This window comes from Mercenaria mercenaria, chromosome 2 (genome assembly GCF_021730395.1).
Source record: "Mercenaria mercenaria strain notata chromosome 2, MADL_Memer_1, whole genome shotgun sequence".
Classification (NCBI taxonomy): Eukaryota; Metazoa; Mollusca; class Bivalvia; order Venerida; family Veneridae; genus Mercenaria; species Mercenaria mercenaria.
The window spans coordinates 94772928-94788532 of record NC_069362.1 but is presented as its reverse complement, the minus strand read 5'-3'; the positions used below and the strand labels follow the sequence as shown (position 1 = coordinate 94788532).

The 15605-nt window shown below is 36.5% G+C and overlaps 2 protein-coding genes and 1 long non-coding RNA gene across 3 annotated transcripts; all 3 read left to right on the top strand.

Annotated features, from left to right (window-relative positions):
• Nucleotides 1-1585: 1585 nt before the first annotated feature.
• LOC128549771 (uncharacterized) lies at nt 1586-3448 on the top strand. Its single transcript, XM_053527325.1, has one exon. It carries the CDS (start codon nt 1586-1588, stop codon nt 3446-3448), a length of 1863 nt encoding a protein of 620 aa, XP_053383300.1.
• An 878-nt stretch (nt 3449-4326) lies between these two features.
• LOC128549770 (uncharacterized) lies at nt 4327-5775 on the top strand. Its single transcript, XM_053527323.1, has one exon. It carries the CDS (start codon nt 4327-4329, stop codon nt 5773-5775), a length of 1449 nt encoding a protein of 482 aa, XP_053383298.1.
• A 2214-nt stretch (nt 5776-7989) lies between these two features.
• LOC123562914 (uncharacterized) lies at nt 7990-13430 on the top strand. Its single transcript, XR_006688677.2, has 2 exons — nt 7990-8055; nt 12432-13430. It is a non-coding gene; the product is annotated as an uncharacterized LOC123562914 (long non-coding RNA).
• The last annotated feature ends 2175 nt before the right edge of the window (nt 13431-15605 follow it).

Genomic DNA, 15605 nt, shown 5'->3' with positions numbered 1-15605 from the left:
CAGTCGCAAATTTTATCACTGATCAAATTATTTATTACATAGGATAAGTTGTGTGATAAAAATCACATAGGGCGGAACGATGTATAAAATACCGGTATTGTTTGATTGAACGAGGCATTAAGAAGCAAGATTATTGCCTACTGTAACTGATATAATATCTTTATCTATGTCTTAGATGTTGAACTTTTTCCTGACGATATTCTTTGAAAAGATAGGAAAACATCAATCTATATTATCCCAAATGTTATTTTTTGACAGGATGCCATTAAATATGTTTATGTAAGGAATCAAAATATAATAGAAATCGAATAAATAAATTATAATTAAAAAAAGGGCAACGATCCAATAGGAATAGCAACTGTAAGAAACGTATTACATTTCTAATTTGAATTTACGTCTTTACCGCCTTTTCTAACGCGCTTTTACGCGACGTCCACACACTGACGTCGACGTCATCATTTTCGGTTGTTATTGTTTTGAACGTCGCTTCCGTTAGCGCAAACATATATTTCAATTCAGGACTTTGATGTAAAAAAAACAAAGACAAATATCAAACAGGGATTGCCACGTACCAAAATCGCAGCCTCCCCAAAACGAAACCTACAGCACGCAGACGTGCACACCACAAACACACACACATACACATACACGTGCACACACACAAAGCCTACACAAGAGGACAAAACGAACAAACAAAGTAACAGAGTGGGGCACCGCCTTGGAACGGTCAGTGGCAAAAACTTGGTAAAGATCAAAAATCGGTAAGATTTATCGAATTGAAATTGAGTGTTTTGTTTTAAAAGGTTGCTTATTAAATATTTGCACTTGAATACTATTTAGCGTGTTTAAGAAATTTAATTAGAGATATTTGCGTAAGAAATGTAACTGTCGCTTTGAATATATTGAACAAATAATCAAGGCCTTCGAGTGGTTTATCGTCTAATTTACCACGGTTCAGAGTTCAGATGCGTAGGAATTGAACCACGAGGGCGTTAGCCCGAGTGATTAGATACTGAAGCATCTGAACGATGAATCGTGGTAAATTAGACGATAAATCACAAGAAGGCCTTGATTGTTTTCATTCTGACATGCTCATTGACATATTTTAATAAATATTATGCTGGACTTCATTTACCAGAGGAATAATGTATCGGACTTCATGCGGCAATTTGACGTCATAATTGACGTCATAGTGCTCTCTTACTGGTCCGCGCGTCAACCGTTGTTTATCACAGAATATACAGATCTTGATTTCCTTCTTTATTTAACTGGAAATCAAATCGAACCATGTTAGAATGTTGAATATATGTTTTTACCTGTGATTTAAATATACTTTTTATTATATGTATAATTGTTTGTAATTTCAGAGAATCGCTACGCTACGCTAGAGAATAAAATTGTAATGTGAATCAGCGCATACTCGTTTTTTACTGTGGTATCTAAGTTCCCGAACAATTCTACTTCCGGTGAAACAACTTCCGTTACTGGAAATGTGACAGGTACAGACAGTGATTGTATTCTTCTGCCTAAAACCCATACGACAGCAAGTACGTCTTCTACCGGAAGGAATATAAACTATAATGATATGTGTAGCAGTGCACGTGATCAAGGGCATAATCAAGATGAGGCTATGAGTGCGCATACTATAGACAATATGAACTCCGAGGTTAGTGTTTCTACAATAGACGTAGCGTTCCAGAAACTTGCATCTACACTTCGTGAAGGGTTCAATCTTCCGAAACCGGAATTACTCCCATTTAGCGGCAAGCCAACTGAATATTGTAAGTTCGTCAAAAACTTCGAAACTAATATCGAAAGTAAAATTACTTATGATAGGCTTAGGTTGAGCTATTTAATACAGTACTGTTACGGTGAAGCAAAGTGTTGTATTGAAGATTGTGTTTTGTTGGAACCCAGTGAAGGATACAGGCGCGCACGTGACATCTTGTTCTCACGTTATGGAAGGCCGCACGTGATCGCTAGAACATATATTGAAAAGTTAGTATACGGTCCACAGATAGCAGCATCTGATACAGACGGACTATCAAAATTGGTATTAGAAATGCAAAGGTGTGAAATAACTTTATCGCAACTAGGATATAATTCGGATGTAGATAATTCTGAAAACTTGAGGCGAATTGTGAAACGGTTGCCTATGCATCTGAGAGTGAAATGGGTTGATATAGCACATGTAATTAACAAATCTGGCAGGGAAGTACATTTTACCGACTTAGTGAAATTCGTTGATGAGAAATCACGTGTTGCCAGTTCAATGTATGGAATCGATCTCATTAAAGAAAATCGAACAGCGAAGTCAACTTCCGGTAAACCGCACGGTACAAAGCCTGTAAAAGATGTAACTACATTGACCACACACAGTAATTCTGATCAGAGAAGAAATGAAAGAAAGTGCCGTTGTTGCCATGGTAACTGCCTGGATGTATCTGTATGTAGCAAATTTAAATCGATGAGACTAAATGAGAGAAAAGAACTGGTGGGAAAATTCAAGTTGTGTTACAACTCTTTGAAAGGCAACCATTCATCTAGCAACTGCAGAAAACCAAAGTCATGTACGGTACCCGGTTGCGAAGTGAAACATAATATGTTGTTACATAGTTGGAGCAGACCCAATCCTGAATCTTCGGCGACAAAGGCTGTGACTTGTGCATCTGTGAAGAACTCAAATGTGAAGAACTGTTTAGGAATTATACCAGTTATTGTGAATGCTGAAAATGGAAATTCCTGTCAGACATACGCTCTGTTAGATGACGGTGCATATAAAACCTTATGTGATGAGAGGTTGTTACAGTCTTTGAACGTCACAAGTAAACCTGTTACATTCAATATTTCAACGGTGAACTCAACAAGTAGTACCATTCACGGACAGGAAATAGATCTTACTGTAATGGCGGTGGACGAAAACAGAAATGAAGAAGTGACACTTTCCAAGGTGTGGTCAGTGAAGGAGCTTCCAATCTCAACAAGATCCGGAGCAGTAAATGTTGACTTAAAGAAATTACCCTACTTATCAGATATAGACATACCCCAAATTGACACAAACAATGTTATGCTACTGATCGGTACAGATTCTCCAGCTGCACATATTCCACTCGAAGTGCGTTCTGGAAACAGTGATCAACCGTACGCTGTGCGATCACAGTTAGGATGGGCAGTACGTGGTCCAGTTCAAGACACTTGTGCACCTGATACCGTTAATGTCCACTTTGAACAATCCAGAGACGTGTTACTGCAACAGCAACTGGAAAGAATGTGGAATACAGAATTTAATGATAGATCATTGAATGAAAATGAATCTATGTCTGTTGAAGACAAACATGCTCTGCATATTGTGGAATCATCTCTTACCCATGAAGATGGTCACTACAAAATTGGATTACCATGCAGGAAGGAGAATGCATCCTTGCCGAACAATATAGCTCTTGCCTAAGTACGCCTACAACAACTGAAACGTAAACTGTCACGTGACCCGGAATTACGTAAAATGTATACAACATCCCTGAATGATTATACAATGAAACACCGCTAGCTCGAGCATCGATAACTCGAGCACCCGGGCTCGCTCGAGCAATTCATGTGGTCCCGGCCGATTTCCTTCTATTTTCTATGTGATATTACCTTGGCTGGGTCGAGCATCGATAACTCGATCGCTCGAGCATGACACCTGGTCCATGTATATGAATTTACTCTTTGTTTCTTTTGGCTAACTCGAGCAGAGGTTTCAAAATTTTTCACACCTTCGGCGGTCAGAATGTATCGGTTAATTAAACATTTTCACACACCGTGAGAATTGCGTAGTCTATTTCCAGATTATCTTGAATGTTTGTTTGTCGGTATATTTGATATTATAATGAGATTAATTATTGATAAAAGATTAAAGGAAAGTTTTATTGATCAAATATCGGTCAATGACTGATAAAGCATCTTTTCTGCGGGATCGAGAAGATAGTTATGAGATCTTAGTAATTTAATCAGCAGTTGTTTGCATGCAAATGAAGGAAATAATATAGCCGTTTCATAACATTGAGACGATAATTATGATATGCACTTGTATTGAGAAAGGATACGCAGAAGAGGTGAAAGATGGCCTTGAAAATATTTCTAGACGTACATGGTACTTACCACACCACCCAGTAACAAATGTGAACAAGCCAGGCAATGTACGTGTAGTTTTCGATTGTGCTGCTAAGTACCACGGCATTTCACTGAACAGCCAATTACTGCAAGGACCGGACTTAATGAACAGTCTAGTAGGAGTTCTCATACGATTTAGGAAAGAGAAGGTAGCTCTAGCCGCAGATCGAAGCAATGTTTCACCAGGTGCGTGTTACGGAAGAAGAGTGTGATGCTTTAAGATTTCTATGGTGGCCAGGTGGTGACATCATACATCAGCCAAAGTGCTATCGTATCAAGGTACATTTGTTTGGAGCTACATCATCACCCAGTTGTGCAGCATATGCCTTAAAGCGTACTGCAACCGACAATCCCCGTTTATTTGAAAAGGAAGTGGTTTCTACAGTAGAACGAGATTTTTATGTCGATGATTGTCTGAAGTCTGTAGAAACGGATGATAAAGCTATCATGCTGGCTACAGATCTGCAAACACTAATGAAGTTAGGCGGATTCCGACTTACGAAGTGGTTAAGTAACAGTAGGGCTGTACTGAACGCTATTCCAGAATCTGAACTCGCACCATCTGTCGTCAGTCTGAGTCTAGACGAAACTTTACCATGTAATCGAGCACTTGGTGTGCAATGGAATGTTAACGACGACAGAATCCAGATTAAAGTCAAGCTGTCCGATAAGCCACACACGAGACGCGGCATTCTATCAGTTGTAAGTTCAATATACGACCCACTGGGACTCGTCTCGCCCGTTACACTTCAAGCTAAAGCAATAATACAGAGCCTGTGCAGACTGAAGATCGGCTGGGATGACCAGATACCACAGAGAATCAACAATGAATGGCATACCTGGCTATCAACCTTACCTTGTCTGGAGAAAGTGCCTGTAAACCGCTGTTTCCGACCAAGTGACTGTGTTAAATCTACGGAACTGCATATATTTAGTGATGGATCCGAAACCGCCTATAGAGCCTGTGCTTACATTCGATTTGTTGATACCTATGACAATGTAACGTGTTCTCTATTCATAGGAAAATCTGGTTTAGCCCCGATCAAACAGATGTCTATACCACGTCTTGAGTTATCCGGATCTGTTGTCGCTTGTCGTATTTATGCGATGTTGTCCGATGAACTAGATATAAAGATTGATCAAGTTACCTTCTGGACTGATTCCATGATCGTATTAGGATACATAAAGAACGTATCAAAACGGTTCAAGACATTCGTTGGCAACAGACTCAGCATTATACATAATACTACCTCACCAGACCTGTGGCGCCATATTGACACAAAGTCGAATCCCGCAGATATAGCTTCAAGGGGCATACATGCGAATGACACTAAGAATCTATATATTTGGCTAAATGGACCAGATTTTCTAAGAAAAGATCATACTCAGTGGCCACAGAATCAGCTTGCACCGGAAGTAACCGGCAATGATACAGAAGTGAAGAGAGAAGTCAAGATAAACATCACAATGACTAATAGAAGTCCAGATGATATCATTGACCGCTACTCAAATTGGACTAAACTTAGAAGAGCAGTCGCGTGGTTACTTAGATACAAGGTATTTTGCAGACAGAAATTATACTTAAATCACGAACTTGACATGGAAGAAAGAAACATAACATAAGCGTAAATCCAGAAAGCAGAACATGAATTACTGATACATGTACAAAAGGAAACATTCGCACATGAGATGAATAACTTAAAACAATACAAGCCAGTCAAAACTGATAGCAGTATTGCATCCCTTAACCCCAATATATGTGACAAACTAATCCGAGTACAAGGACGTATACGATTTCGAAACCCGAGTAAATGTCCAATCATACTACCAAGCAAGCACACTTTAACAAAATTAATAATTCGACATATTCATGAGAATAACGGTCATGCCGGAAAACAACAGGCACTTGCAATCTCGCGTGAGAAATACTGAATAGTACGAGGACTGAGTGCTGTAAAAGGTGTAGTGAGAAGTTGCATAGTGTGCAGACGACAACACTCCCCCCTGCTACAACAACAGATGGCGCCTCTTCTGGAAGAGCAGACGACACCAGATGAAACCCCTTTCTCTTACGTTGGAATAGATTACTTTGGTCCACTTATTGTAAAAGAAGGCATCACACGTGTGAAAAGATATGGCTGCCTTTTCATCTGTCTTTCAACTAGAGCGGTACACCTGGAGGTCTGTCATAGTTTGACAACTAACTCCTTCGTCGCAGCATTTCAACGCTTTACCTGTCGCAGAGGATATCCAAAGAAGGTGTATAGTGACAATGGCACAAATCTTGTAGGTGGCGATCGTCAGCTGCGGCAGTCGATACAAGAATGGAACTCTTCAGTAATAGGGAAATATATGACAGAAAAGGAAATAGAATGGCACTTTAACCCGCCTCAAGCGAGTCATAGAGGAGGAGCCTAGGAAAGGATGGTTTGTTCCACACTAACAATTTTAAAAGCGTTGGTCAGACAACAATTGCTCACAATTGAACAATTAGTTACGCTGATGACAGAAACTGAAAGAATCCTGAACGATAGACCAATAACCAAGGCTAGCGATGATCCTGAAGACATGTCTGCCCTTACACCAAATATGCTACTACTAATGAAGTCTAACAGTAGTATTCCAAGGGGAATATATAATAAGAATGACACATATGTAAAACGATGGTGGAAACAGGTGCAATATCTCTCAAACGTTTTCTGGAGAAGATGGATACGGGAATACTTACCAGCTATACAACAGAGACAAAAATGGCAAAGAAAGACCACCGATTTACGTGTAGGTGATATTGTGCTAGTGTTTGACGAAAGTACCCTAAGAGGAAAATGGCCATTGGGAAGAATTGTAAAAACAAACAAAAGCCGTGATGGACATGTACGAAGCTGTATTGTAAAGTATAAAAATACACAAACAGTGAAACCAATTACGAAGTTGTGCCTACTTGAAAGTTCAGCTTAAGCTTAAGAGTACGAATGATCTGTGTACGAACAATCCGGGCAATTTGTAACTCGAACTTATCAGCTGCCGTTTTAAAATGAAGTTACATAGACACTTTCTCAGAAGTGACGCTGATATCATGAAAAAAATATACTTGTAAATATTCCAAAGAGGATAAATAACAGCATTTAAATGGAAGTAGTGCGCTTTCAAGTCAAAGGACTGTGCTAGGGTATTTATTCGAAAAGCGTAATTATCAAGACTGTTAATGATACTACATTAATTTCTAACATACATGTTTATGATAAATTTGAATTCTGTTATGAAATCTGGAAATTTCATGGCGAGGACTGTTAGAAACGTATTACATTTCTAATTTGAATTTACGTCTTTACCGCCTTTTTCTAACGCGCTTTTACGCGACGTCTAAACATTGACGTCGACGTCATCATTTTCTGTTGTTATTGTTTTGAACGTCGCTTCCGTTAGCGCAAACATATATTTCAATTCAGGAACTTGATGTAAAACTTGGTAAAATTAAAAAATCGGTAAGATTTATCAATTGAAATTGGGTGTTTTGTTTTAAAAGGTTGCTTATTAAATATTTGCACTTGAATACTATTTAGCATGTTTAAGAAATTTAATTAGAGATATTTGCGTAAGAAATGTAATTGTCGCTTTGAATATATTGTTGAATATATGTTTTACCTGTGATTTAAATATACCTTTTATTATATGTATAATTGTTTGTAATTTCAGAGAATCGCTACGCTACGCTAGAGAATAAAATTGTAAAGTGAATCAGCGCATACTCGTTTTTTACTGTGGTATCCAAGTTCCCGAACAGCTACGTTCCAAGTGTCCCAAAACAATAACCTACATCGGCGGATTACAAGCACAACAAAGTAAAACAATTAGCACAGACAAAGTACATTAGGGAACACATTAAGTCACCGCCCTGGGACGGTAAGAAGCAAAAACACAGTTAGGGAGCTTAAATAAGTTAATTTTATGCAATCCCGCACTCTTTATACGCACCATGTTCAAAGTTATACTACAGTGTAAATAAAATGTATTCCCGCAAAATGATTCCCTTACATAATGTTAACAAAAGGCGCAATATGCATGCTAGACACAAATTGAATAGAAATATAGAAATATATAAAACCATCTGCGCATGTACTCGACGCCTTTGTTGAAATCACATCAAAAGAGAAACACCATTTAGGACAAAACAGACCAGACGATAAATATCAAAGCAGCACAGTCCCGGTGGAAAAGGTCTTTCCCATGTCTCGCCTGAAAACAAACAAACAAACAAACAAACAGGGAAGTGTAGCGCCGAGCTGCAAAAACGGCTGAACACCAAGCATGTGGTATGTCTCCAAATAGTTGTGTCATAACCGCTTTAAGCAAAACTCTTTATATCTTACGAAAACATTTGGAGAATTTCCATAGCACATTATTTACGACATTAGAAAACAATCTTTGCATAAAAGTTAGGTTTTTTCTTGCATACCAGACGGGGATTTCCGGTATTTCTACCGGTGCTGGAAAAATGACTCTCGTGCTTTAAATGACGTATTACGAACTACATATATGTAGAAGATTAATGTAGTTATTTATATTTTATTTCGAAAAACGGAATAAAAATCCAGTACCTTGACAGTTCCTCTTTGTTCCTGATAGTATATTTCTCGATTCAAAACACGTTATTTTATCAAAAATTCATAACGTTACGCTGCAACTGATCAACTGTTATTTGTCTTTGAAACGTCATGACGTCTTTCCTGTTTACGGACGTTGCTTTCCCGCGCTTTGTTTAAATACGCTGCTATAAGAAATAGTTCTAAAAAGAAAGCCGTTCGTCTGATTTTATTTTTATTATTATATCTTGATATCGGTATGCAAGAAAAAGATTCTGTCACTGGTTATAGGTGCAGATGGGAATATCCGGCTCTCGGGTAACTGTTTAGGCGGTAACTCGGTAGGAACCTCGTTACCGCCTAAACAGTTACCCTCGAGGCCGGAAATTCCCATCTGCACCTACAACCAGTGAAAGAATCTTATTTCTTGCATACCAGACGGGGATTTCCGGTAATTTTACCGGTGCTGGAAAAATCCATCTTACACCACGGGGTGTAAGATGACTCTCGTGCTTTAAATGACGTATTACGAACTACATATATGTAGAAGATTTATGTAGTTTTTTATATTTTATTTCGAAAAACGGAATAAAAATCCAGTACCTTGACAGTTCCTCTTTGTTCCTGATAGTATATTTCTCGATTCAAAACACGTTATTTTATCAAAAATTCATAACGTTACGCTGCAACTGATCAAACAAAACCGGAACTAAACATTGTTATTTGTCTTTGAAACGTCATGGCGTCTTTCCTGTTTACGTACGTTGCTTTCCCGCGCTTTGTTTACATACGCTACTATAAGAAATAGTTCTAAAAAGAAAGTCGTTCGACTGATTTTATTTTTATTATTATATCTTGATATCAGTATGCAAGAAAAAGATTCTGTCACTGGTTATAGGAGCAGCTGGGAATATCCGGCTCTCGGGTAACTGTTTAGGCGGTAACTCGGTAGGAACCTCGTTACCGCCTAAACAGTTACCCTCGAGGCCGGAAATTCCCATCTGCACCTATAACCAGTGAAATAATCTTATAATATTAGTACCATCAGATTAATAGGAAAATTTAAAGCCAGATATAAATTCCGATAATAAATAAAATTTATGAAAGGTTCCTTCAGAAGCTGTATAACAGCAAACTCGGTACTACTTGAGAGTTAACAAACAAATCAAAGTGAACAGGTTAGGAGCAAAGGTCCCATGGAGAATCATGTTTGGCAATACAATCTTACTGTTCAAGTTTCAAGGTTCTTCCACAAATAAGGAGAAATGAGTCTCATAAGATTCATTTGGTAGGGGCATACCATGATTGTTTGACCTTTATGACTACCAAAATATTTAAAGCCGTCTCCACTAGAAGTAAGCATGGACAACGGCTTCTCTAAGAATATAGCACAGGGAGTCTTGCAATATAGCGCAGGGAGTTTTTCCATCTCGGCACTGTATAGAAAATAGTGTTGTAGTAACAGTTATTTTTCGATACTAGTGCAGGAAGCCGCTGCTTTCTCGATAGTGTTTAGAAAAAATGTTTGCTATCTCATTGCTGTAAGAAATTATTTTATAAAAGCAGTTTCTCCAAGAGAATAGCGTAGGTAGTCCCTGTTTTCTCGGTACTGTATAATAGTGTTATGATAACAGTTACTCTGAGAGACTAGCACAGTAAATCGCTGCTATCTCGATTATATTTTGACAATAACGATGTATTTGTATTTACTATACAAGACTAGCTAAGGAAGTCATGCTTTCTTGATACTATTCAGAAAATAATGTTTTAATAACAGTTACTCAAACGAACTTGCACAGGAGGTCGCTATTATCTCGATACTGTTTAGACAATATTATTATAATAACAGGTATTCTAAGAAACTTGCACAGGAAATCGCTGCCATCTCGATACTCAGAAAATAATGTTGTATAACATTTTCTCTAATAGAATAGGACAGAAAGTTATGTGATCTCGAAGCTGTTTAGAAAATACTGATGTATTAACAGTTAATCTAAGAGACTAATGCAGAAAGTCGCTTCTATCTCGAAACAGTTTAGAAAATAATGTTCTTATAACAGCTAATATAAGAAACTAGCGCGGGAAGTTGCTGTTATCTCGATACTTACAAAATAATGTTATTATTAATTTATTACAGTTACTCTAAGAAACTAGCGTATAATGTCGCTGCTATCTCGATAGTGTTTAGAAAATGATGTTTTATTAACATATACTCTAACAGATTAGCGCAGAAAATCATGCTATCCCGATAGTGTTTGGAAAATAATATTGTAACAATTACTTCAATAGATTAGCACAGGAAGTCATGCTATCCCGATAGTGTTTGGAAAATAATATTGTAACAATTACTTCAATAGATTAGCACAGGAAGTCATGCTATCTCAATACTGTAAAGAAAATAATGTTGTTTTAACAGTTACTCTAAGAGCCTTGCGCAGATCTACAGATCGTGGGGTCGTGAGTTCGATTCCCGGGTGGGGCGTATGTTCTACATGACGATTTTATAAAATACATTGTGTCTGAAATCATTCACCACTGATTCATGTGGGGAAGTTGGCAGTTACTTGTAGAGAACAAGATGGTACTGGTACAGAATCCAGGAACACTGATTAGGTTACATAGCTGAAATACTGTAAAAATGGCGCTAAACCCGCGCTAAATAAACAAAGAAACAAAGAGACTATCGATAGAAGTCCCTGCTTAGAAAATTATATCGATACAAATTCTGATACAATTTATTTACATTTTTATTTTTTCTGATGTTCATATTTTAATTATTTCTTTTAAGTCATTTTACATTCTTCAGTAAAATAAAAGCATAGGTTGGTGACAACATTACACAGCAAATTCGAAGCATTTTGTCTGTTATATATAATCAGTTCATAATTTTATCACATTAAATGAGGAGATAATCTTACATGTAAAGTATAAGACCCCCTGACAATATTCGTATTGTAAAAACAATTCATATCGGTATTTAGATCCAACGGTAAACATTTATTTAAGCATGACGCTTCTTATTCATTGCTTCTCTAATTATTCAATGTGCCTGTCTACAATACAGTGTCATGCCAAATACATGGTTTACTTACTCGTACACGAAAATGTCGATGCATTGTTATTCAATTTCTTTGTTAAAGGTTATACTCGGACAAATGATTATTATTATTATACCACATTTATATAGCGCCCTTTTCATGATAAACACGTTCAAAGGCGCTTAACATATAGTAAACGCAGCCAAACAGCCTCTACTAGTACAGACTCCGAGCGATCTGACCAGAGGGACATAGTGAAGATAAAGCCCAGAGGGACATAGTGAGATAAAGCCCCCAGAACAGATAGAGAGAACAGGTGTAGATACAGGCCTGTCCGACTAACTTAGCGAATAGATCTGGTTCTTTAACGTGCCCGATGTATAGCACCGATACACGCGTACCCGTCTTTCCTTGGAAGAACAAGTATATGCCTCTTAGTTAGGTGGGAGACACTCAAGATCATCTCAGAAATTTCCAGTGTTTTGACCGGTATTAACAAACTTATTTGAATATAAATTCGTGATAAACGGACATTTATATATTTCATTTGAACAAATAATTCAATTATTTTGCCTGGTTGCATTCTATGCTAACATGTAGTTTTCTTTAAGATTTTATTAATATTAAGGTGGAAGAATATCATGTGAAATTATTTCAGACCTGGGATAGAACAACTAGCTTGATAACCTCCTCAAGACTTTAACATGACATGCGGGTTTCGAACATTCGGCATTGAAGGATATGTTATTCTTCAGAAGTGACCTTAACAAAGCATTCGGGCACGTAGGCCAATGGTGTTTGATATAAGAAAAGGAAAAAAATGATCTTGGTACAGCAGAACGGAATGGGAACCAATTTCCAGCTAAACATGAACCATACAGATGCCTACCCTTGAAAATAAGTTTATGCGACCGTGTTTATATATGGAACCGAAAACAATAAAAGACAGATATCAAGAAGTATAAAAATGCGTAAGTAATATATTGTTTTTCGTATCACACTGATATTTAAGTCACAAGAGGACTAAAGTGCATCACTTCTTTAAAATAAACATACCTGTGTGAAAATTCAGTTGTGTGACTTTATCTATCATCTGCTTTGCTCTTGTGATTGAATGAATTACGAAAAGAATTTATGGAACATATGCAGAGCACATCCGCAACATAATAATAAAATATTGTTGCCGTCTAATTTACTGTAGATTGCATCTACTTGTTTTATATATAGAATGTATGATGCTTATATATTGACTAATTCTCTGTTCCTGTCTTAAGTTGTGATGTAATATTTACGTTATTACGACAGCTCGTAAGACTTGTGTCATTCAAATACCAGATATAAATGTTAAAATGTTTACAAGCAGGTTTTCTTTATTGAGTTTTCCACTTAGTTCAAGACTTTGCGTCAGCTTTTATTGAATTTCACTTCGTTTCCGTGCATCTGGAAATGTTGTGAATACAATTATTGCAAGGACTGTTCACCCAGTTTCGAAAGTAAATATCAGAGGTAATCCTTTGCTTCGTTATCTGAAAATGCAAACTCAATAATGTTTTCTCTGTAACATAGCAAAATTGTCATAAGTAATTATTATATGATGCTCTTATTTAATGGATTTGCATTCTCAGTTGAACGGATAAAAATAAAGTTGGTATAAAAAGTGACTGTTTTGAAGTGTGTATTTGTTAAATAAAATTTCAATAAAATTCTCCTTATACATCTACTTCTTTTGAGACTGTGAGAATGCGACACGAGGATGATGTCTAAGTTGGTTTGTTCGTTAAATAAAACGACGATGGCAAAACACAATAATCTCTTTATGTGCATATTAAAAGAAATATGATACTCATCACATGAAACTGTTCCTAACAATGTCAATATAGTCAATTAGGAAGCTAATTATGAACGAATGTATAGTTCACATAACATTGGTCTTAAATAGTGTTCGAAAGAAGTAACCGTTTGATTGCCCGATTGAAACTCATATATTTTACAATATGTTGCCTTTCGTTTATAATTATTTAAACTTTGTTTGTCAAAAATAGATTTATAAAATTTTCAATTCGACAATTAATTTCTGGCCACACTGAAATAATAGATAAAAGATAGTAAATTTGACCGAGTTAAATATTATAATACTTCGAGTTTGAGAGACAATTGACTTAAGGTAGTTCTGCAAGTTTGGATCGAATTTTTTTCTACAATGTAGAATTTGATAAAACTCTGATTTTTCAAAACTTCAGAATATACATAGAGAATTCAGCAAATAAAAGTGATAGGGTCGTGTGCTTGATTTTTTGCTAAACTGATTTGAAAAATTTGGACCTCGCGGAATATTTCATAATGGTAGTCTATGGGAAAATCATTACTTTCATAACATTTTCGCGAATAGAAATCTTTCTACAATATAGATTTTGATGAAACTTCTCACAGTTGTGAATAAATACATGGTCTATAATTTGGTGAAACAAAATGTATAGGTCCATGTGCTTTTTTTGAGATATTTGACCATGATTAAAGTGAACCGGAAATTTCACGCAAATTTTAACACATTACTTTGATTATTTTAACTTGTGATATGTTTCAATATCATATTTTGACTTTAGAAATATAGCAACAGTGCCACCGTAATAAATTTACTAACATATTTCCATTAATTCATAAAATGATTTTCATTTCCGTACGCCGAATCCAGGCTTTATTCTACGTTTTCCGGATAAATGACGTTACGCCATCATTTCCGGTTTATCAAACGTGCAGAACTACCTTAAACAAACTCTATTAAACAAAAATTATAGATCACTTAACAGAATAAAAAGTCTAACCCATCATCACTATTTGAGCAAGACATACAGCTAAAGATTGCATCCTCTTCACAAAATATTTTCGGCATATAATACAGTATTCTCTGCTTGTGGAAACTTTATTACATATTTTTCCGGCGAATGCCGTTATAAGAACGAATTCGTGACCTTTACCGACCCATGCCTCGTGACTTCAGTTTGCAAATCAAATTACTTGATAACGCATTATAGATAATTTATCAAAATGAAAGATTTATGCAACACGCTGCCTGATTGGACGAGAGTGTCAATTTGTTTCACTCTGCTGATTGTGCTACGCTGAGTGAAATGTAGACGAAGCGTTTATCCTAAACGACGCTGTTCACAGTTTTAAAGCTAACTTTCGCTTAGTATACCTAGCAAGAATATTGATATATCTCAAAATGATAAGTAAGTTTAATAAATATGATAAAAACCTGTTCAAATACCAACATATATCAAATTAAAGAAAGAGCTGAATACGGTCTGCGTATCACATGAATAAGGGTGTGATAAGAGTCTTCTATGTAGAGAAATGCTTTTTAAAAGATTTTCCTTGTTACAATTGTCGTCTGTATATGAAAAGGTTTTTATATTGTCTTCAAATAAATTGTATACTGTCACATTATATGTATACGGAGAGTTATATCCCTTAAATATATAAAAAGATCACAAAATAACACACAATTATGTCGCACAGTCAATCTGACTAAAGTACATCTCCTATTACGCTACGCATAGGATCTGACAACGACCTATTGATGGCCTCGTTCTGACAACCCTTCCGCTAGCCAATCAAAAGTTAACTTACAACATTCTGCAAGCTTTAAAATGCCTTGGTATTTGATATTAACAATTTTTATGTTGAAAGATGTCAGATAGCCGTTTAGCTCAGTCGGTAGCGCACTTGCTCTGTAAGCGAGAGGTCCCGGGTTCGAGGCCTGAATTAACTGCAAATTTTTATTACTCTTTAACACTCGAACAAGTTGTCTGATTGGTTCAAACAAAAATAG

What these genes read in the sequence shown, in the direction of transcription:
- LOC128549771 (XM_053527325.1), top strand. Translation starts at nt 1,586, where the DNA reads ATGTGTAGCAGTGCACGTGATCAAGGGCATAATCAAGATGAGGCTATG.
- LOC128549770 (XM_053527323.1), top strand. Translation starts at nt 4,327, where the DNA reads ATGTTTCACCAGGTGCGTGTTACGGAAGAAGAGTGTGATGCTTTAAGA.